This window comes from Anser cygnoides, chromosome 5 (assembly GCF_040182565.1).
Source record: "Anser cygnoides isolate HZ-2024a breed goose chromosome 5, Taihu_goose_T2T_genome, whole genome shotgun sequence".
Lineage (NCBI taxonomy): Eukaryota > Metazoa > Chordata > Aves > Anseriformes > Anatidae > Anser > Anser cygnoides.
Genome location: NC_089877.1, coordinates 32,519,472 through 32,543,226, shown reverse-complemented (window position 1 = coordinate 32,543,226; position 23,755 = coordinate 32,519,472). Strand labels below are relative to the sequence as shown.

General features: G+C 39.5%; 1 protein-coding gene across 3 annotated transcripts in view; it reads right to left on the bottom strand.

Annotated features, from left to right (window-relative positions):
- The window catches only part of LOC106040722 (cytosolic phospholipase A2 epsilon-like), a 36,933-nt gene extending 15,335 nt beyond the window's left edge, over positions 1 to 21,598 (bottom strand). The window contains exons 1-9 of one of the 3 annotated variants that reach the window (XM_048065185.2): positions 21,481 to 21,598; positions 20,698 to 20,799; positions 20,252 to 20,338; positions 14,051 to 14,126; positions 3,105 to 3,241; positions 2,242 to 2,370; positions 1,540 to 1,580; positions 924 to 966; positions 437 to 500 (exon numbers count right to left, since the gene is read on the bottom strand). In XM_048065185.2, coding sequence (XP_047921142.1) covers positions 437 to 500; positions 924 to 966; positions 1,540 to 1,580; positions 2,242 to 2,370; positions 3,105 to 3,241; positions 14,051 to 14,126; positions 20,252 to 20,338; positions 20,698 to 20,724 — 604 coding nt within the window. In that variant the 5' untranslated portion in view covers positions 20,725 to 20,799; positions 21,481 to 21,598. Of the gene's footprint in view, positions 1 to 436; positions 501 to 923; positions 967 to 1,539; positions 1,581 to 2,241; positions 2,371 to 3,104; positions 3,242 to 9,155; positions 9,274 to 14,050; positions 14,127 to 20,251; positions 20,339 to 20,697; positions 20,858 to 21,480 lie in introns of those variants that run through there. The other 2 variants (XM_048065184.2, XM_066997774.1) reach the window with 2 other exon arrangements.
- Between the last annotated feature and the right edge of the window lie 2,157 nt (positions 21,599 to 23,755).

The following is a 23,755-nucleotide window of genomic DNA, read 5'->3' as shown; positions in this document are numbered from 1 at the left end:
ATTCTGGATCTTGACCAGGGTCAGGCGTGAGCCAGCTGCTGAGCGGCTAACCCCTGCAAAAAATGAGGTGTTTCTGTGCATGTGCAGAAGTCCAACTGTCAGAGATCCTGAGGAAAGTTAAGGTCATGGACTATCGCAACCAAGGCAATAAGCTTCTTCAGGGATTAGCAGTACAACAGCACAGATTTTCAGGATCTCAGCTTGGGGCTTAGATGCCCTCTGTACAGGCATCTGGTGTCTGGCACAAGGTTCCCTGGGCAGTCAGAACCATGAAACTACATCTGCTGCAGCACTGGTGGTGTTCCCTACTGCAAAGATTTTGTGGATTGCTTTAGATGTGGTCAGTTAAAGCTTTAGCATTTAGATGATGCAATTACTAGGCACTGTTAGAGAGGGTAAAATCACTAATATTCAGTTAAAGAATTAGTAAGCTTACCTGCAAAATGCTTCTTTTTCATCCTGCTCTCCAACTCAACTTCCAAGCAGGCTAGTTCACGACACTGCAACAAACATGACCAGGACAGAGAAACAGATTACTCATCCAGCAATCTCACTATCAGTGCTGGCAGGTGTTGGAAGGGTCATTTGTTGAATGCGTGTGCTAAACCTGTTGGAGGATTATTCCATACCCAGTGAAAGAGAGATTTAACTTCACTGTTAATGGGAAAATGTTGCTATGCTAAGCACACTGTAATTTGCTATGGGTGCAGAAAAAAAAAACAAGAGGAAATGATAATAGTCTGAAGACTCCTCTAAGATCATGTTGGCCTCCTCTAAGGGAAAATAAAGCTTCTAAGGGAAGAAGTGTCACTGAAGAATGACAACTTACAGTGTTTCTTGCACTACCATCATAGTCAGCTAAGGTAAGGAATGATGCAGGAAACAAGGCAAGAGAACAAAGCAAGTAATATTTTATGTTTTACCACTATTGCCCCATTTGTGGTGATGGTTTCAGGAGGATCCTGGCTAGAAAACAAAAACAAATAATATGTATATAATAAATGAAATCAGGATATTGTTTTAAACAGGACATATTTTTCTCTCTTAAACACTTTATTTTTACTTGCTTCTTTCTATTGTCTTTAGAAGTACTCTCACATTTTCTCTAGAGGCCACATAGCTAATCTACCAGAAATTATTCAACTGCAATAAAGCACCTGGAAAGTGCCTGTAACAGCCTTAATAACACATGTGCCCCAGATTGGGTAGCAATAATATCCTCATTCATAAGCTGCCCAGAGGATCTATATACTCCGTTAAATCTATAGACTTACTGCAGTGAGACTCACCAGCCCCTGAAAGCCAATTTTGAACTATGTAAATACCACTTTCAAAAGAAAGTTATGGAATTAAATATTACGATATTATTCTCTACACCATGGCATTTTCCTTTCTAACAGCGATTTTGCTGATGCACACCACGAGCTTGGAAAAAGGGAAGCTCTGTCTGTTAAGATGATATTGGGTATACAGAACATTATCTGCATTGATGCACCTCTCTCTGAGCTGCTGCTGCCACAGCAATGGGGTTTTACTCACATGCTTTCCAACAGAAACTCAACTTCTAGCTCCTCCTTCCCCTGAAAATGAAAGAAAAAAAGAAAGAAACAGCCTCAGTATGTGCAGAAGTTTGCAAAGTGGCCTTCAGTTTTGCAAGCACAGTTTCCTTTATTCTTTAATAAGTAACAACATTCTGTTTCTTGCTTGCTATTGTCAGCATTAGAGAACAGAGGCAGCTTTTTCTTCCCCAGGGAAAAGATCTCAGTTGTACTTGCAGAACAAAGGATGTTTACAAGTCTCCCTGCTAAACCTTCATTTTTCACACTTTCTTGTCTGCCAGCTACCACACACTGAGCACGACATGCTAAGACTTAGTGTTTAGAAAAATATTGTGGAAACAGGCCTGGTTTTGCTGTCCTTGGATTGTTTTTCTTTTTATAATCTTTGTGATGACTAGATAAACTCTGTTGTTTTCTGTCAGCTTAGTCAAAGTGCAAAGCTTCCCTAAAATTGCATCTGTTTTGGGGCATTTGGCCAGAACGTATGCCGGATGAAACCAACAGGAATATGAGAAGGTTGTAAATTTTGTCACCAGTGTACAATTTCCCAGATTTTAAGTAATTTTGTTATCCTACTTGGAATCTGTTCCTGGTTGTAAGAGACAGAAAAGACAGCACATTTCTAGTATGTCTAGATGTCACTTTCTTTCCCCTCTGGTTAAACTTCTGGCTGAGTTCTTACCTGTGGATTTAGTGGGAATGCCATAAATACAGTTTTTCCAAGGGAGATTTTAGCTACATCAAAAAGAATAATTGCTTGGTCATCATCATGAATGACATCATCATCAGAAACAGTAATTTCCAGAATATTCTGGGAAAAAAAAAATAAAAACGTACAATTCATTAGAACATCCTCCAGAAGTATGGCATTCTGCAGCTATTCCAGGTTCAGCATCTGCTTTAGAGTGAGGAAATAGAAAAGCATTGATGACAAACTGTCACAAGGAATAATAAGATAAAGACCGCAATCTCCTTTATAAATAGCAGCTTCTAGTCTCATCAATTAAGGCTGAAATGAGATTTCTTTTGGGTCGTCATTTCTGCTTGGAAGTAACTCTCACCAAAACTGTAATCTTTTAAGAAGTAATATGGATAGCCTGAAACCCTACTTTGCTCCATATCAACAGGAGCGGCAGCGGTCACTTCATACTAATATCTTTCAAGGCCACCTTTCTGTGCTCTTCCACTTTTAGCCAGCTTTGCTCATAGGTATTTGGGAGTAGTGTAATTACCAGTACCAAACTGAATAAAGATCTTAATTATACCAGGATTTAGTAGCTTCCTGGTTTTAATATGTCTTTATTTCACATCCTCTCAGTGAAAGAGGTGTTTTTCTGTTCTCATGCTGCTTTATAGTTTTACGTCACTGTTTCTCTGTGTTGTAACTCTGTCATTAGTCCCATCAGCTTTTGTAAGGAGGTCTGGCTGACAGTACTGATATAAAAATAATAAGTATCTGTTAGGAGGGAAGTGGATTCCAGCAAAAGCAAAAACTGTTTCACTCCAGCTTGCTACTGCATGCAGATGAGACAGAGTTTTTGATACCTTGACTTTTCTTTGTATCCGGAAGTAGAAAGTTTCATTCCACACAGGATTTCTGCAGTTCCTGATGGTTTTGGTTTGGAATTTGTCATCTGAAGCGGTTGGCAACCAGAGGCTCACGTAGCAATCAGATTGGCTTACTGTGGAAACATAGACACAAAATATCTGGCAGTGGAAGCATGACACAAGAGATGGAGGCATAGAAATGTTCTATAGTTTGAACATGGATAAGAAATGTCCATTAATTCCTGATATACAGAAGCCAATCAAGGAAGATAGGAATCATACAGTTAGATAAAAACAATTTGTTGTTCATCACAACACTATTTTAATAAACAGAGTATTTGAATAACTATGAACTGTCCCACACATTTAAAAAACAAAACAACAACAACAAAAACAATTCTAGACAGTGGATACAATAATATGAATAGCCAGAAACAGTTTGGCAGGAAAAGAAATTTGCCACCTAGAAAGCTGTCTGCATTTGGCCACACTATCAACCTTTGAAAAACTGTGAATACTTTCAAGTGTTTACTAGATCTCAAAAGCAAAAATCCCCACGCTCTGCGCATCCCATCTCAGACTCAGTGGTGTGACTGATGGAGCAGAGCCTCAGACTCTGAGAGGAACTGGATATGAGCTGTCTGAATGGCAAGAGCAGACCATTGCTCATCCAGCCAGATATCTGAGGGTACCAGCACTGACTAGGCCAGCCTGGCACTAGCAGGAAGCAAAGAAATTAGTGTCAGCTGAAACGGTGAAACAGCAACAGAAGTAGGTACCAGCACCAGCAAAGGAACCAACTGAGGAAGCTTACATGTACGTGCTTACATACTTAGCAGAAACAAACATAATGCTGGCTTTTCCTAACTTTACCTACTTTACTTTGTAAATGTTTGTCGGGACTTTATGCATACAAACATTTTGATATGTAATCCTTGTGTGCAGAGCATGAACAAAATTAGAATATGATCTAAAAAACTGACTTCCTGAATTCTCACTTCTGTATCTGCAATAGAACTGTGAGAAATCTTAAAAGAATCAGAGTTTCAGTCTGATTCAGATAATAAATGCCAGGCATACATAGCTATTAACCCTTCACGATGGAAAAATTAATTATCCCTCCTACCTAGTGTATTGTCTCCTTAGGTGGGGTAGGAAAGGAGAGACCTACTAGCAGTACATTTACATACTTCAGTAGGTCATTAGGTAGCCACCAGGTCCTTTTCCTGGTGTTTGCCGATGCCTGAAAGACCTGGATAACAGTTACTACTCCACCTTTCTTCCCGGAGAAAAACTAAGAGGCAGAAAGACTTTGGAGCTTGTGGATGAAGGGAGAGAGCCTGCATTTAATATAAGGGACCAGATCCCATATATTATGAGCCAAGCGAACACCAAAGAGATTCTCTGATCTTGGACAGGAACTTTTCCAGAAGCTACTGGAAGGGCTGACAAACTCTGTGGTGTAAACACAGGCTTTGGTGAGAAAACAGGAGAAGGGGAGAATTCTGGTCCCACAGCAATCACTAGAGCTACCTATTCCATGGGCAGAGAGAAAAATACTTAGCTTCTGTTAACATAGACGAAGTCTTCAGTAAGTTCCTCAAGAGAGGCTACTGCCTACCCTCTGATAAAGTGCTGTAAGTCACTCAGCCCTCTGAAGCTGGCAGAGACATGATGTGTGGGAGGAGAAGTACAGGCAAGTAGTTTGAGGTGTTCTCTCTCAGGCTGTGATACAGTCAAAATTGCAGGCAAAATGTACCGTGTCCAAAGTTAAAAGAGTTAGTCCTAGTTTCTGTGTTTGTAATATCAGATACACTGCTTTGGGATATTTTGCGTAGATTTAAGGTATCACTTGTAACCCAGAGGCCACTACAGGAGTGCTGGGACATCCCTAAAGGACAATGTCTCTCTGGTGGGGAAATACTTAGGTAACACTTTACACCGAATCTGAAGGATTTTCTTGAAAATGCCAGGTGACTCCCCTGCAAAGGATGTAAGTTGCCTTTCTGTCTTTGAACCTAATTCTTTCCACAGACAATATTTCAGCATTGCAGTGTTTTACATAGTTGAAGTAAAAGGATACTAATATTGACTTTGGCAATGATCAGTGTGGGATTCTATTTACAACATGAAGGAGGGCTGTAATTACCAATCTGTCTGATACACTGAAATAGCTCCCCTTACTAGGCCGTCTGATGGCCTGCCAAGCTATGTACTCATCCTGATACGGGGCATCACTGGCTCTGATCTACAGTTTCTCAAGAGCACGTAGGAAGCCTGTACAAAAGCCTAGATCTAAACATGACTTCAGGCCATCCAGACCTTCACTCATCTCATTAACGCCTTATCACTGTTGATGTTGAGTGTTCCAAAAATATGAGTCCAGCCTCCCTGAAATCATCAAAGTAGTTGAGATGCAATGTACTTCAGAAATGCTACACTGATCTGAGGCATTTGCCTCCTTTTTTTGTTTCTGGTCATTGCAGGGTACAGAAAGGACACATTACAATATTTTTGCTGTAACTGCAAATGCCAGTTCCTTTCTTTTCTTCTTCTTAATGAGAACTGAGATGCTCTATCCCTTTTTAAATTTGAGGCTTCAACCATACAGTGTATAAAATAAGACTCATGATAAAACTGAGAAAGCTGACAATGCTAAGTCTGAGCTGAGCACAAATGAACTGCCACAACATTTACAAATCTCTTTTGTTACTGTTTCATCTGGAATTTACAGATTTACTGGAGCATTTCCTGACAAAACATTTTCATGAAGCTACTTTCTGAACTTATTTTTCCATATAAGTGTTGTTTCATAAATATTTACTTAAAATAAGCTATTGATGATTCTTTGACAAAGTATAGAAATGTCAGCTATATAAACAGACAGTGAGATGGATTGAAAACTGGCTGAACTGCCAGGCTCAAATAATTGTGATCAGCAGCACAAAGTCCATCTGGAGGCCAGTCGCTAGAGGTGTACCCCAGGGGCTGACTCTGCAGCCAATACTGTTTAAAATCTTCATTAACAACGTGGATGATAGGATGGATTATACAGATGATACACAACTGGGAGGAGTGGCTGACACACTAGATGGCTGTGCTGTCATTCAGAGGGACCTGAACAGGCTGGAGAACTGGACCAACAGGAACCTCGTGAAGTTCATCAAGGGAAATGCCAAGTCCTTCACGTGAATGGGAATAACCTCATGCACCAGTGCAGGCTGGGGGGCCAAATAGCTGGAATAAAGGCCTGCAGAGAAGGAGCTAGGGGTCCTGGTAGATACCAAGTCGAATATAAGCCACCAATGTGTCCTTGTGGCAGACAATACCAAGATCATTCTGGGCTGCACTAGAAGGAGTGTTTTCAGCAGATGGAGGGAGGTGATCCTTCCTCTCTACTCTGCACCAGTAAGTCTACATCTGGAGTTCTGAGTACATTTCTAATCTTCCTAAGAAATATGAATGCACTGGAGCAAGCCCAGCAAAAGACTACAGAGAAGATCAGGGAACTGGGGCCTCTGATATATGTGGAGAGGCTGAGACAGCTGGGACTCTTTAGGCCTGGAACAGAAAAAGCTCAGCAGGATCTTAACTTATAAAAATACCTGATAAGGATAAGGGGATTGAACAAGTCAGATTCAGACTCTTCTCAGAAGTGCCCAGTGAAAGGTGAGAGACAAGGGGCATGAAATGAAATAAAAGAAATCCCAGTCAAACACAGTGAAAATATATTTTTTTTTCCTCTTCTGTGAGGGCAGTCAAACAATGGAATAGGTTACTCAGAGAGGTCGTGGAGTCTCCATCCTTAGAGATGTTCAAAACCAACAGAACTTAGGTCTGGATAACCTGCTCTAGCTGACCCTGCTTAGAGCAGAGGCTTTGACTGGATGATGTCCAAAGGTGCCTTCCTACCTCAGCCACTCTGATTCTGTGTGTGATTCTGTTCAGCTGGTCACAGACAAATTATGTATAATTGTTAGTAACTATCAAGTACAGATTTAACCTTGAAGGTGAGGTGAAGGAACTAGGACAGAACACGTCCTCTTCCCATGGACAAAGGGAACTGTGCCACATTTGTCTGTGCCACAGTTTATCTACAGTCCCTACCGATAGTCAGATGCTGTTGTTTCCCACCAATTCCTGTCATTTTCTATGTTTTCCTTGAATTGTACAGACAATACTAACTAATGCCCATGATGTGACATTAACTGAGCTTATGTATTTCTGTAGAAGTGGAAATTTGCACAAAGTCAAACTAAGCCATGATGGAAACTTTGAGACCAACAAAAATAACAGGATAGTAGGATGGTTGATGAAGACTATGATACCCTCGTTACATAGGAGTACTTGAAATCGATGAACAAGCTTTGTTGCTCCCTCTTATCCTTGCAAAAACATACAGAACAGCTAAAAAAATCTTCCAGTTTATTCATTGCTACCTGTGAGCTAATAAAAAAAATAATATTTGCATTTTCTTCATGCTCTAATTTTAATGTAACTTTGTATTGCTGGGCACCATTAACAATTTCATGCCATACCAGATTCTTATGTCACTGCACATGTTGCAACCTCATTCCCTGATGACATAATGTCACCCCATGGGCATGTTGAGACATCTGAACTCATGGTCTCTTTAGATGTCACTACTGAGTGTCATTTATATCCTCTCCCCATTTTCAACTTCTGATTCAGTTGCATTTGTGTGCTGGTGGACTATTTCTCAACTCTGTCTTCATGCTAAAAACGGACTAAACATTCAGAACTGAACATGGATGTTCAGAACCACAACCAGCTGTTTGCTGCACTGTGAAAGTACAGTCCTATGATATATTCTTAAAATTAACCATCACATGCTAAAATCATTCATTTCTATGGCAAGTAAGAAAATTAGAGCACAGAAAACGAAAGCATATAAGAAAACCCAGTCTTGTAAGAACAATAAACGTAATCTATAAAATCACATCTGTCCTGTTACCACAATGACAAAAAAAAAAAAAAAGATTACTCCTAGTGAATTGCATGGACACAGACTGGTTTCCTTTGAATCTAGTTTACTGCAATTCACCTGAAAGGAAGAAGAGAGCCATACACCACATTTCTCAATGAGCAGACGTGGTCTCCAGGGACATTTTCCCTCACCAACATAGTATAATACAAACAACATTAGAAGTTACTTCCAACTTTCATCTGTCTGAAAGCTGATTTGAACTGAACTCTGTCCTCTACAAGTATCCAGATGCAATGCTCATCTGTAAGTATACAGATTCTCTGCAGCTTGCCTATGGAAATAAAAAAGGCTCACAGATCTACCATACTTTATCAGTCCTTTACCAGAAATGGACAGAGTACCCACGTGAACAGGCCTTACACCCTGCACAGACATATAAGCCAAGTGACAAATCAGGATTTGCTCCCTGGAGCACAGGCATAGTGGGTGCAGTACCTGCCATGATCACAGAGCAATGCTTCTGCACCCTGGGTCACTTCTGCCTCCTGCACCACTGGCATCACTTACATTCATTCGTGGGGCATAAGTGTCACCTGCACCAAGCATATTCACCCTAATTTGCCTGCATTTGGTTATTTTCCTTAGCAAAAATAACCACTTTGATTGCAGACACTGTGACTGCAGCGATACCATTCCAGAACTGATGCATTTCTACTGAATGGATAATACAAGGGCTTCCACAAAATACATAAACTGGAAGAGAAGAACGGCTCTGAGCTCATTTTAAAACATGCAAAGTCTCTATCTAAAGGTGAAAAAATGAAATGATCCAAAAACAAGAGGAAGGTTAAAGGAGCAGCACGATTGTTCTGACCCCCCAGCTCAGACAAACAGGCATCCTCTTACAGCTGAGAAACCTAAACATGGCCTTCAGCACAAACATGAAGCAAGACACAGGTTCACTTCCAGCTTTTTAAGGAGGCATTTAACTGCACCATGCTTTGTTCCAGCTTCCACATGCACCTGATTTCTACAGTTAGAAAAGACAATTGATAAACACAGTCACGTTTCAACCCACCCAAGATTTCACCTTCGCCTACCTCAGCTCTGACAGCCACGTCACGGAACACACCTAACCACAGCCTCTTGAACCAGCAGAACCATACTCAGCAGAAAAGGTGCTCTCTCTGGGAAGAAAGCATCTGGCAATCTGAAAATCAAGCCAAGTATCTTCTTATTACGGGACACAGCTCAAATTCACCTCTGCAGTTCGGGTGGAGTTGCAGACACTTAGCACTGATAAGGCTGATTACATTAAACCAGACTTGACACCTCCTCTCTCCACCCATGCTGCATTAATGAGCTTGATTGTGTTCTCCAGCAACAAAGATCAGCTCTTGGCCTGGTGTATCAGTCAATACCCACGTTATTGAGCACGGTTAAGAGACCTGTCTGTCACAGATACCTTTCTTCAGGTCTTCAGGGTTACATGAAATCCAGTGGTATCCAAGAGGGTTTTCATCTTTCACGTTGTACTAAATCATAGTGAGGAGGGCCACATTACTGCAGGTCTGTGTCACTAGCACTACCTGAGGACCTGGAAGAGATCTACTTCCACTCAAAGCACCTTAGGCCTCTTCCCCTCTTTTAATGTTGGGGCTTCAGGTGTGCCAGATGAGCCCTCACCAACTGTCTTTGTCTACAGGAGTGGATTAGGAGGGTCAGCTCCAGCAGTGTGCTTTAACAGACACCGTAAAACAAGTAAATGTTAACAGCAGAGAAGGCAGACCAGGCTGGGAGCACAGGGGCAGCTCTGCATGGACACCCAGTAACTCATCTGTTTCAGAAAGCAGCTCGAGGGTGTTAGAAAACATGAGCCACAACACTCCTCTCCAACTGCCTGGCTCCTTATCCTTCTGGCAAACACAGTCATTGGATGAGGTGTTAGCAATGAGGAAAGCAGCTAATGCACTGTTTCGTCCACCCCCTCATCCTGGCCAGATATTCCTCCTAACTGCGGGGAATTCTCTAGGAGAAGTGATGCCATTGATAGAGTTGGGAAATAAGAGCTTTTGTAAAAGCCTCTGGCACTCATGTAAAACATCTGCCTTTCCCTCCCTGAAGTGAAATGTTTTTGGTGGCTTTCTTCACTGCTTCCCCCTGTCGGGTGGACTCCGTTTCCTTGCTGCCTACTTTCAGCTGAGGAAGAACAAGTGAACATCCCAATAAAAAAAAAGCCATTCTTTTGTCCAAGACTGTCTACAATCCTTGGGCTGAGGAGGGGAATCCCACTGCATAGCAGGTACCAAACTGTAAGGTCCCACAAGCTTCATCTATATTGTTTACTGAACTGCCCACCACCACCCTAGCATAACTGCATAGGAGTATTAGAGCCTGATGTTGACAGGGCAGCAGGATAAGTAGAAGTGATCATAACTTAGCACCTCTCAGTGAGATCAAGGAGTGTCAGAAATTTGTGTTTCAATTTAACCCATTATTATGAATTGACATAAAGGTCAGCTAGGAATACAGTGAAAAATAATTACCTCAAGTCTGTCAAGAACATCTGCATAAGATAAGCCAGAAACCAGTCGCATAAATTAAGCAGCTAACGTCACAGCTGAGCATTAACTAAGTATAGAGGAGCCCACAAAAGTGGTGGAGCAACAGCAGGTATATGAAAGGAGATAATCGATCCATTGAGGAGGAGCGGGCTACTTTCTTTTTCCTTTAGATTTGTCTTTGTGCGTAAACAGGTGAAATCATTGCCCAGATCCACCAGCATGTGCTGTCCACAGGCAAAGGTGTAGCAACAGATCTCAGGATAAGCTAAGACTCCCTCCCAGGCTTATGTAACACACATCCCACAGATTTCGAGATGCATGTTTGATAAACACCTAGGATGAAGCTGGGTGCTTGCAATAGCGAAGAACGTCAGTGGAAGTACATAGAAAGCGGTGTTCCCTGAAGCAAGGATTTGGCAGGTCACAGAAAAAAATATAAAAACTCTGACGACTTAAGAGCCTGGCATGACTACACTTGTGGTGAACAGAGAAAAAAAAACCAAGAAAATAGCATGTTTTAGCTAAGCAGAGGTGAACAGAAATGTGAGCAAGCTGATAACTGTGTGTAGTTAGACTGGAAGGCAGCATGCTGTCAGAAAAAGCATCATAGAAGCTGCTGCACTTTGGTAGAAAGGTAGTTTGTTCCTGGATTTGGCACTTGGAAGATGACAATCTAGGGAAATCTGAAATACATCATGATAAAAATTTTCAGCCTTCCACTGATATCTCACAGCATGAGAGTTTCTGTACCAGCTGCTTATATTCAGTTTTCCAGGGGAAAAGATCATATCATTGAGATGAGGCTAAGTAAACAGCCTCATTTTCAAATTCTCATCAGTACACAATAGCTTATGTAGCTTAGTTTTCTGATGCTTCAAATACTTTTAAATGATAAAAACAAAGCATTAAATCAAAAGGACATGAATATGACTTCCAAATCAAGCTCTCAAAAATTACAGGCTGTCTGCATTATACCAAAGAATTTAAATTACATGGTCACGTACAGTTTCCCCTGGGAGACTCCAACTTCTTTGCGAGCACAGGCAGGTTGCTGCTCTATCAACAGGGAGCTATTTAATATTGTTTTGCCTTCCTTGTTCAACTGCATGCTGGCTTACAGTGCTCCATTTTACATAAGAAACACACCCAAAGCCTTGCAGTAGCTGAGGAATTACTGACAGAAAATTTAGGAAGTTCCTTTTTGTCACCTACTACTGTCACTACTGGTCTCTAAACCTTTTTTTTTTTTTTAAAAAAAAGGTAATTTACAAAAGGATCTAGAGATATTTCTCACTGTTTCTAAGACTCACAAGGTGGACAAAATGTCTGTAAGAGCACATTTTGTTATCCATATTTTATAGACAGGGAAGCATAGGCACAGAGTGTTCAGGTGACTTGCCTACACTTATTCAGGAAGTCTATTGGCAAAGCTAAAAACCGAGCTCACGCATCTTGATCCCTACTTCAGTGATGTATATTTTAGGTGATAATGGGAATTTCCTAAATGTCTTCATCTCATCATGCAAGATTTTCTCTGAAATCCTACCGTCCTCAGGATGGAGGACAAGGTCACCCTTTTCTGAGAACACAGCGTCATCTTACTTCATACGCTCCCTTTGCATAATCTGGTGAATCATGGTTCTTATCTTGTCATTCCATTGCCATTCTAGATCAAAGGTGATTGTAAAAGAAAATAAATTATCACTTCAAAGGAATAAAGGTAAGGTCTTGCAAACATGTGCAGTGTTTTTATAACTTCGAAAAAGTATAGACATTAATTACACTTTCTTTGCTATCCTATGATATTTCTTCTATTCTCTGCAACCCAGAATTACAGACCATACAAATCAAACACTTCTTTCCATTTGGATAGAAGATTGACAACAGTGACATCCATGTTCTTGAAACTCCAAAGCAAATGAAATACAAAAAGGTGGTGACAAATCTTTGTAGAACATTGTTCCTTCAAAGATGAGGTTAAAAACGAGTGGTAATATTTGGTGCGAACATGCTGATATCCTTGAATTATCCAGGGGAAGTCAAGTAGCACTTGGAGAAAACAAAAGTCATCCTGCCATGTACTTAGCCTTTCTTGAAGTCTGTCTGATGACCTGCTGCCTCATGAGGAGGAGGATCTTTAGGGATGGATTTTATCTTTGGACCAGACTCATCACTAGAGGACAGGATCCAGGAGTCTTCTGAAACAAAAGCTGCTAGGGTTTCCAGGCCAAAGTAACCTGGAGCAGAGCTGCCTGGTTTCCTGGCAGTATGGACGCTTCATCTTATTTCCTCGGAAAAGTTGTGACTATCACAGATATTCTCAGAGTTTCTAACTTCAAGGAATGTATCAAGACAATCTGAAAGTCCTTGACATGCAGTGTATAGCCATTTCCCATGATGGCTTTGGTAACTGCACTGAAGCTATCACATTTTATAGCATCATAGCTAAAGAATTGACCTTGCTCTGTGCAAATGGTAATTATAAATTACTTTTTACTCTGATGGATCTTCAGACTGTACTAAAAAAGTTAAAATGTAGGAAGACAGAGTGAGGTAACATGTTATACAAGATGCTGGGCAGTGGAGAGGTTGTGATGTTAGTGAACTCTTCAGACCCATCTCCAAAAAACAAAGAATGCATAGTAACAGGAGGAAGAACAGTATGGTAAGGGGATATGCAAGGCTGTGGTTATTAGTGACATGCCAAGTTCATGAGGCAGGCATAGGAATTGCAGGAGAAAATTCTGCAGAGAGAAAAGCCCCTGTGGAAGAAGAGCACCCAGGAAGGGCTGGACAAATACCACACATTTTCAGAACACTTTGCACGTAAGTTATAATGTGCATTGGACTTCAGTCCCCAACAGATTTCTGTTATACATCTCAGTGTAGGGTCAAAGTTAGAAACATTCATAACATCATGGCTGATGTCATGATACTTGGGACATATACACAATACAGTTTCACTGGACTTCCGAGATGTGCTCTAAGAAATCCCACCAAAGAGCTGAGAGTGAAAGATGTACAAGGATTTCAGACCTGTATTCTACATATTTGTTATAGACATATGATGTAAACACCTGGGTATTAAAACTAGCGTTAAAATGTTTTCATCTCTTTGAAATAGCCAACATGTCAGAAAAGCAATGTATAATTCTGTGCTTTGCTGACATGCCAGTCTTCAAGTTTTAATCAATACCCAACCTGTCATTATTGACCTATTGCTAAATTTAAGAAGACAAACAAAAAAGACAACACACCAACAGAAAAAAAAAACTCTGAAAGTGGAAATAGATAATCTGTGGCAGAATTTGACTTTGTGAATTCTTAGATAGTATGACCTCTGCAGTTTGCACTTGTGTAGTGGCTAGCACCAGCAGGGATCCAGTAATTTTAGACCTGTATAATATCAGTACAAAGAATCTGGTACTTACAGAAGTCTGCCTGATGAGCATTTCTCATCTTTATTATTCTTACAGTGAGCAGGGAGTAAGGTGACATTTCTTCCTGCTGAAAAAGATACCAAAGATGTGGTTTAAAGCTCGGTTCTTGTTACAATAAATACACATATTCCAAACTGTGAAGAAACCCAGGTTCCGCTCAAGTCCTCTCTTCTAATTGGTATTACAGCACTAATACAGTAGGCAACAAAACACACTTTCTTCACCAATTCCCAGTCTGCAGTCACCTAAATATCCATACAGAAACTGTAGAAGGTAAGGGTGAATAAGAACATGAAGAGTAAATAACCTGAGAAAGTTCAGTTAGCCCGATAAACTAAATCATACAAGTGTTTGCTTGCATCCAATACAACAACACAAAATTCAGTGAATCCATGAATCAAAGATGCCCTAATTTTGGTGAACTATTGAGCCTGTGTTGTGCTCTACTAAGAATCAAATCTGATAGAAAAGTTTCTGCTTTTAAATGCAGTTCTTGGATGGAGGGAGGAGGATAAGGTGTGTGTGGGGGTGGGGAAGAGACACCTTTTTTAGATTCTCTTTATTTTTAAAAGGGAGGATCAGTTTCATGATGCAAGGCTGTTTAAAGATGCATTAGCTCCTTAGAGAGAGTATTAAAGTATCAGGCCACCAGGACAACCCACAAATTCTGAGAAACATTCCCAGCTTGCTTTGTGAGAATACAAGTTTTCCTTACCAGATGCAATTATCCCATTAATGGATGGTCAGTTATCCCATTAATGGTGAACAGCTGGACTAAATGATCTTAATGGTTCTATGATTCAAAATATAACAAAACACATGGTTGTTACTACAGGCCAGCTCAGAGAAGGTTAACTCCAATTTCCTGCTGAAAATATTAGGCCTAATCAACTGGGCCTATAGAAGTTGTGCCACTCACATGTGCTTTAGGGATTTACATCTTCAGAGAACATGACCATCAGCAGCAGCTAAAGCAACTAGGATATCAGCATCAGTAGAAACATACAGAAAATGGGCAAAGCTTACTATAGCTGTAGCACAGATGGCTATCTGGAGTCCCTGACAATGGGAACTGTTGTGGAAAATTTAGCAAAAGCTCTGAAGTTTATAAAAATGAAAGAGTTGTACCATGCTTGTACACAAAAAACTGAATGAAAAGGATTCATTGGCACAGGGGATGGCTACCTGTATCATAATTTAGGAACAGAAATAGGGGAAAAAAAGGAGAAAGTTCTAAAAATTCAGCCAGTATTGAACAGGTTTCCAAGCTGATGTGTAATTATAATAGGAACTCTCATTAGGGAGTTGGTGTAAATGCAGTAAGACTGTAGTGAGCACCAGAGGAAAAGGCTCTGTACAAGAAAGAAAAATACAGTTTCAAAGTCTGTCAAATCCCCAGGCCTGACTGCTACCCTCCATAACGAGGATTTAACTACATACAAAGTTATTATCAGCAGATTCTGGATTGAGTACCTCCAGTAAGAGAGAAAGATATAAATAGAATAAAGCATACATTAAAAAGTGACTTTGAGACAGTCAAGATTACAAGATAACAGTGATTTATTTGACTAAGTAAAGCATCAATAGAAATACAATTTTTGGCATTACAGTGAGGTAGATTTGGGAATAAGGAGATATTAGCTGACAGTTCTAATAGCAAGGGCTGGTGGAGGTTATAAATAGACCAAACTAACTACAAGGAGACATGTAAAATTTCAGAAAGATATTCCTCCAAATAATACTGTAGGCTCAGTATGTATCAAAGTCAAGCAAAAGGTGGCCGCTTCATGGAGGCTTGAGGGTAGTCGCTGATATTCACAAGGAGTAATTTAGATAATTTCTGAAGACAAACAGATCAGTAATTCTTAATAAAGTCACTTCAAAAAACAACAGGGAACAAAAGAAAGAAGCTGTTGTGAAAGCTAATGACCAGAAGTTTGAAAAGATTATCTGAAGAGAAAATGGAGGAGTGGTCGTGGAAGATGATGAAATAATTAGGTGTCATCTATTAACTGATAAACATTAATTAAAACAACAGGGAGAAACTCTCAAGTGAAATGAGAGAAAGCACATTTACTGCTGCTACTGTGATAGAAGTCAAAGACTGCTTAAAAGGTCAAAGTATAAGAAATCAGTGAGACAAGACAGTACATCAGCTGAAGTGTGTAAAGCATTGGACCATGAGGAATTCATCATGAAAAAATTTTGTTTAATCTAACAGTGTTTCCATCTCTAGAAAGATAAAAGACATGAAGGTCATAAAAGGGATTTGCAAAAAATTACAGAAGTAGTCAAGCTATGAAGTTATCCCCTCAAATGGCAAAAATGATTTTTTTTTAAAAAAAAAGTGCTGGGTAATTTGATGACACATTAAAAATTAACCAATGCCTAAAATAACCATAAAGTTTTGCCCATGAGCTCAAGCTTATAACCAGCAATCTTGACTTCAGAAGGTAATTAGGTTGAAGGTTCAGTAAGTTGACTTGTTAAAATCCTGATAATTTTTGCTGTGATGTACAGAATCAGCACACCCAAAACACCAAGCGGGCCATGAAGTGCTGAAAAAACACATTCTCTTTATCAGTCTACTAGGAGTAGAAGATACACATGCACTTACTTAGCTTCTGGTTGGGTTTATACCAAAACTAAATAGGAAATTGATAACTTGTCCTAAGTAGGGTGCTCATATTTTATAGTGCTGTTTTTTTAATCCAGGGAGTAAAGATCTCAGCATTATCAGATATTGGGCTGAAACAGCTCCACACTATTCAACCAAACTGCTCCTTTTCCATCAGCTAGGAACATCTGTCTTCTTACCTGAAGACAACATTCTTCTCACCTCTTGTTTTTAAAGAAACCTACTGAGTCATGGGGTTTGTCCATTTGTTTAAATACCTTTCTCAAAAATAGTTTTCAAGTTAGGTTAGGGAAATATATAAAAGCTTCAGCAGACATATTTCAAGACAAAGAAATGAGTGAAAGGAAACACTAAAACATTTAGCATTGGTACTCTTAGCTTCCTTTAGCATAAACTTGTGGCATCAGCTCTTCAATTAGCATTTTGGAACCCATGTTTTTATAGGCTGTCAGAGATGCATATAAATTACCATGACTATTTAAGAGTAGAGTGATAGAAACAAATATGTATTGTATGAAAATTTGTCTACATAGTCATATGCTCATTCCTGAGCGTCATGCACGTATCACTGCAGTGGACTAGAAGAGAGGTTATGTGAAGAATCCTCCATAGGGACTTCATATTGTGCACATAATGAAGACAGACTGATAGAAGAGCTAGCATATGGGAGAATTCTATTAGGAAGAAAACAAACAGAACATACATCTATGAAGATGTATTAAGCATTTCCATGAAGAGTAAAATGCTGCAAAGATTAGATAGCATCAAAGATGGCACAAGGCTTCCAACACCTCTTTTCATATGGAATCACAACAAGAATGTGGATGGGGATATTTGGTGTCATAGGAGGATTGCTCAGTCCAAGAGAAGGAAGAAAATTATGAATTTTTTCTGTCTTCCAGAAGGAAAGCTCTGAATGGGTGCTGCATAAGAGAAAAGCCAATGAGCTGTTTATGGAAACACTGCACAACAGGAGGTAGGTAGCCAGTGTCACAGAAAATCTCACTGTATCAGCTGAGAAATCTCAGTCCTGTGAAACAGCAAGATACAGGCTTTGTCAGTCAGCGCATACCCAGCATACAGTCACGCATATACAGCACAAGTAGGAGACTGGGAAAGAAAAAAAAAGATTCAAGGAATTAACAAGAAGAAAGAGCTAGTGATGTGAACCTCAGAAAAGCAATCAAGTATCTTTGGTTGCTGCTGCTGATTATCATTTGTGTTACAATAAAAAAATAAATTAATTCAGGGAGTTGGTAATGTAATCAACTATTCATGAGTGATTTATTATCATAAATAGCCACTTTCAGCACAACTTCCTATATTAAGCCAGGAGCAATTCCTGATATGAAGGCTGAAGAGAACAGTACCAAAATCTGAGTACCCATAATACACAGACAGGCAAATCCTCTTGCAGTTCCCGCTAACAAAGATAAATCTGTGTACACTGAATCTTTGAACTCATGCCTGCAAAGACAGGGTGATAGGTAGACTCAGCAGCCTTCCTTAAAAACTCATTGACACCTCTGGAAAACTTCATTTGTTTTTAAAAGGGGAAGGATAATGGGGTCCTGGTAATAATGCAGTGCATTTTTTCTCATTTTGTAGCAAACCATTAAGAGACATGCACCACTTTTTTTTTTTATGAGTATCACCTATATAAATCAAAGCGATCAGAGTTCTCCTAGTTCTCTGGTTTATGATTTCGTGCCCAGCAGAATACCTTGGTGATCCTCCCTGCTCAGTGTTAATACTAGTACTCTTGAGTTGAGATTATGCTTACTGATTTCTTGCCTGCATTACTGTGTGTTTTCTGTGCATTTACAGATGAGCCAACATCTAGTCTTTTTAACCTGATAATTTGTTGATCAATTTTTGTGTTTTTAGAAACAGCAAATTATTCTGTAGAGGTCTGAGAAAGACAATGCACTAACAGATAATAGTGATAAATTTGCTAGATTTACTGTTATTATTGACTGGCTTACTCACAACTATTTATGATCTTCTTTTAGCATGTTTCATCTTTCCTGTATTCATGACTAAGGTGCTAGAAGGCAAACTGTCAACTCAGGACTCCCAGAAACAGCTACAGACATGCTCTCTTGACACTCATTCATTTTAAAATCTGAAGGGGGTGGTGGGTGGGGTGTGTGTCAAAGTTGATACATTTTCCAGATATTTTAGCAGTGGGGGATTTTGAACTTTGTGCTGTAAATAGTGAACAGAACTAAATTTTGTGCAGCAGCCCCTGGGCATGTTTTCCTAAACCAGTCCAGTATCTATTCAACATATAACTGTGTGATAAAAAGTCCTCTCAGACTGAAGCAAATACTCAGGCAAATGTTGAGAATTAACATTAAAAAAACATGTTGTCCTTTATAATACTTCTCCATTAATGTTCATCCTCTTCTCATAGATGGTAAAACTTCAGATTACAAAAACCAAGAGAAAAGCCAAAAGCTGCCCAGGAAACCCAATGCCAGTAAGAGGCAGAAATTGGCCAGCTCACACAAGCCTGTGTTTTTAATGCCAGTTTGCTGCCAAGCTTTATTACAGGGGATAGAAGACATGTTCAAGAGCCAGCAGTCAAAAAAAGAGTGACTGAGAACGTCTTTGTTGTCAAACACTCGTAGGGAGCAAAAGAACTTCTGGAGGTTGACTCGATAAGGAAAAAGTATTGCAAGAACAATAAATTCAAGCAGTACAAATGGTCACACAACCCCCATATGCAGCGGCCTGTGACTACAATTTTTTTTCTGTTGCTTTACATATGTTCAAAAGTGTGCTGAAGTCTAACAACCTAATATACATATAACTACATCAGCGGTAAAGGAGGGCTGGATGCCTTTAGCTATGGCTGTTTCAAAACAAAAACACATCAGTATAAATATAGTAAATCATTACAGAAAAGCAACTGAGATTGGGTCATTGCTCTCCTGAATAGCTGCTTTTCCTGCTTTAGTGCACTCCCTTTATGATCTTTAGCATACACACAGAGAGCCAATTCTGAACATCTCAATGCAATGTCAGTATTGGCTATGCTACTTTGCCATTTACATCAAATTTCACACCCCAGTGTGAGTTAGACACCATTTCTATATTCTGTTTTTTCTTTTTTTTTTTTGTTCCTTTCCCCCTCTGGAAATTGGCATTAATGATGAAAATCCAAAGGATTACTAACAGTTAAATTCTGACTTGCTGACACTGGCAACATTCTCCATTCATGCAGAGCTAAAACTCCATTAAAGTCAATAGAGTATTAAAAGAAGGCCAAACTCAGTCCCATTTTAACAACAAATTGAGTACATTTTCCCTAAGGAATTTCTCTAAGGAATAAAACTATGTAAAAATACACTTTGTATAAATAGATAAAGGAATGGAATGTAAAAGCAACGGAATGCAGATGTTTCAACTAAAGAAAGATTTCTTCCATGAAGTGTTCCTATTTCTAAATAAGCATGTGAATCTGATAAGAACCAAATACGGAAAAAAAGATCCTGCCCTTCTCAAAAAAAAAAAGTTTTGTCCCATTGCTAGTTTGTTGAAGTTAGTACCTTAGCACGAATGTCACTCTGTGCCATAGCCTGCATCATCCATTTTTTTCCTTCATTTTTCAATGGGTTTGATTTGCTGCTGTGATGCTGTTGAAAGAAAGAGGACAAAGGATCAAAAAGATAGTGAAAGTCTATATTTCCACATATTTAAACTCCTTAACGTTGAATTACAATGTGGAATGGACAATATACCTGCCTCATCATTCACATCAGCAAGGTGGCGGACAGAAGGAACATGTCAGGAGAGTGGCAGTTATTTCTGCGCTACATCGAAAGGTTTTAACTCCAGATCCTCACAGCTGTAAATAACCAAGGAAGCACAATCTTGCTTTCTTGGAGATTTATGTCCTACTGATAAGGAAGGGCTTGAGCTGCCTGTATTCTGGGGACAAATCTGAATCAAATTCTCAGAGACTCCTGTGAGGTTTATTCTGTTTTCCACTTACCTGAGGAAACGCAGATGTTGATGCCATTGAAATCACTGCTGCATTAAAAGCAGGTGCTGCAAATGACACCCGAATATTAGGTTCCACAGTTGCCAGAGTCTCCTGAAACATATTTACAGCCTTGAAGAGTGTCAGAAGTTGCTGAACAGGTGTTTTATTACCTTGAGTCAGAGCTCCACCCCTCCATGATTTCTGAAACAGGAAAAATTTCCACCCACATTATTTGTCCTAGGAGTAAGTTTGTTGTAAGATGCAAACATTCATCTGCAGCTCTTGTGACTGAACTGAGTGTGCTGAGGCCAAAGTATTCTCACTTGGGGGCTTGCAGAAATGTACTAACAGCAAAAAGCTGATTGATGACCTCAATCCGTGAGAGGAAGCCTTACAGTGTTAATCTAAAAATGATGACCATAACAGCCTAAGAGACAATTCTAACTAGAGTCTTCATGAAAAGACCCTGAGAAATGCTGTACATTAATGCCTCCACAGAGAGATGGAGGGAGAGAAGTCGAAAGGTAGCAGGACAACTTTTTTGTTTAAAAAATTCCAGGGGACTTTTTGATTGGCAATATAATTCACATAGTACCTTATTTAAGGACTTACAGAAATGACCATGAAACAGTGAGCTGTGGATAACTGTTACTACACTACTTACTAGGAAGAGGATGGAGACCTAGAGACAGATCTTCTGGAGTGACTTGCCCTCTCAACCCACTTGTATTCAGCACCGTTTGTGTTCCTTGTTCCTCACACATCTCCTTCCTCATTACACAGCTCTTTTACCTCTCTTTACCTGACAGAGGTTCCTCATTCCCTCTGGTAGGATGGAGAGGAGCTAACCAGGAACAGATTTAGTCTGCGATCCTGTGATTTGGAGCTGAGATGCAGTCCTGAAGAGGCATACAGCTCTGGACGACAAAAAACAAACAAACAAAAAAAACAAGAACAATTTATTAAGACATACACCTAGGGGCAGTGTGGAAGGACACAGTCCTTCCTGAGGACGCACAGTGAGGGAGTAGAGGAAGATGGGAATAATCAGAGAAAATTCTTAATATTTTCATACATAAGGAATTTTCCTGAAGTAATATTTTTCCACTAAAAAGTACAGTTGCATCATGATTTGTATACTTTTATGTTTTAATAGCTTTCCACTTCAAAAGAAATAAAAGGGAGAAATTTGATAAGCAACATTTCTGTGATCCCTAAAACAATGTATCACACTTCCATTTGAAATGCCTTACTTATTTCTGCATTTTATACTTAATATAAAATGCATCTCAGAAACTTTAAATGAGACTTAAATATTTCACCTTAAAAAAAACTTGAAATATTTCAGAAAATCAAATTTCATGTCTTAGGAAAGCTGGATGCTTCATTTTTCTTTTGTTCAGTCCAGTTTTTTTCAGCTGTTTTTTCCTTATGCAAAGGAAATTCAGATTTCTGAGCAACCATATCCAAATCACCAGCCAGCTGGGCCTTACTAGCAAGTTATTGGAGTTTAATGGACTGAACCTCCTCATTTTTATGAACCTTTTCCGTAGTTAGGATCTGCATGTATTCAGCACACATTGAGGAAGCTCGGTGATTAAATTTTCTAATCCATTATGCAAGCATCATTAGGTACACATACATTTATATTGAAAATCCACTCAAAAGATTAAAATTAGAGCTTATGAAACAACTTGAGATTAATAGGATGACAAAGCATGATGCTTCCTATTAGACACCTGCATAAGTATGAAATCACAGCCACTCTGGCTGTAGTAATAAGTGTTGTACAAGAACCTGGGCTGACAGAAACTAGACACAAACCTAGTCACTTCCAGCAGTCTGGTTGCAGGCACTTCCTATATGCACAAAGGAATTCAGATGAAAAGCTGGTGTTGCAAGGAGAACAAGTAAGACAGTTTGATCATCTTACCTGCAGTATTACATAGTTGCAAAATTCGATTTCTTAGGTTTAATTTTATGCCTGCATTTTCTGATGTGATATTATTAAATGACTACTTTTTTTTTGATTACATGGTACAATGGAATTTTTTTTTCTATGAACTTATTTTCTCACCTTTATCATATTGAAACTTTTTGATGGAACAGGAACTGCTTAATTGAAATTGAAATTAGATAAACTACAACAATAAACGAAATAAAATAAACAAGTGCACTTCCAAGCCCTTGAGTAGAAGCTTTTCAAAGCAGCGATTAGAAGCCTCTCCTACTCCTTGGCTCATGCTTTGCTTCATGTGAGCACTTACACCCATCACCTCTCTAGATAGGAAAAAAATGCCAAAATTTCCTGCCTTGTTTTTCCCCCTGTAAAAATGATCAGAGAAATTTAAGAGAAGGGAAAATATACGCACAAAAGTATACAGTTTTTCAATTTGTTCTACAGTCTATCTGTATTCCTGATGGAAGTACACAGAACAGCCACCATATCAGGATGGAGCCACTGGAACATTAGCGACAGTTTCTGTAATTGTACCCCACAAAGATTATTACCTCCAGGTCTTGTTTCTGCAATGTGTGTAAGCTAATGGGTGAGGCTTTTGCTTGAAAGCTGGTTTTCATTTGTGTCAGATTGCACCTTTGGTTTTAAGGGAAAAGGAAACAAAGGGGATAAAAACCTCCAAAATCCCCTAGGAGCATGACTAAGGATTGTTGTTGCCTAACAACTAACTTTTCTTTCGTGACTCAGGCCTTCCATATATGAAATGCCTCTTCTTTAAGCTCAAGTCAGATGCAGCCAAATGCACCTTTGACTCAAAGCTGGTGCTGATACTGAATTTCCTAAATTTGTTCAAAGTTCAAACTCCCTTTTGCTATGAAGTATGACTCCTTTAGAAACAAGCATAACCTTTCCACAAAGCACACACTGAGGATAGGCTCTACCTTACCTAAATCTAGTTATCTAGAAGTTAAACTTCTGGTCTAAGCCTGTTGTCTGTGCTCCCTATGCACTGAATGGAATAAAAAAAGCAAGTGCTGCATCTCCAGGTAGTGACTAAGCCCATCTACATTATGTTCTTCTCTCTCCTTTGACTGGAAAAGCATCCAG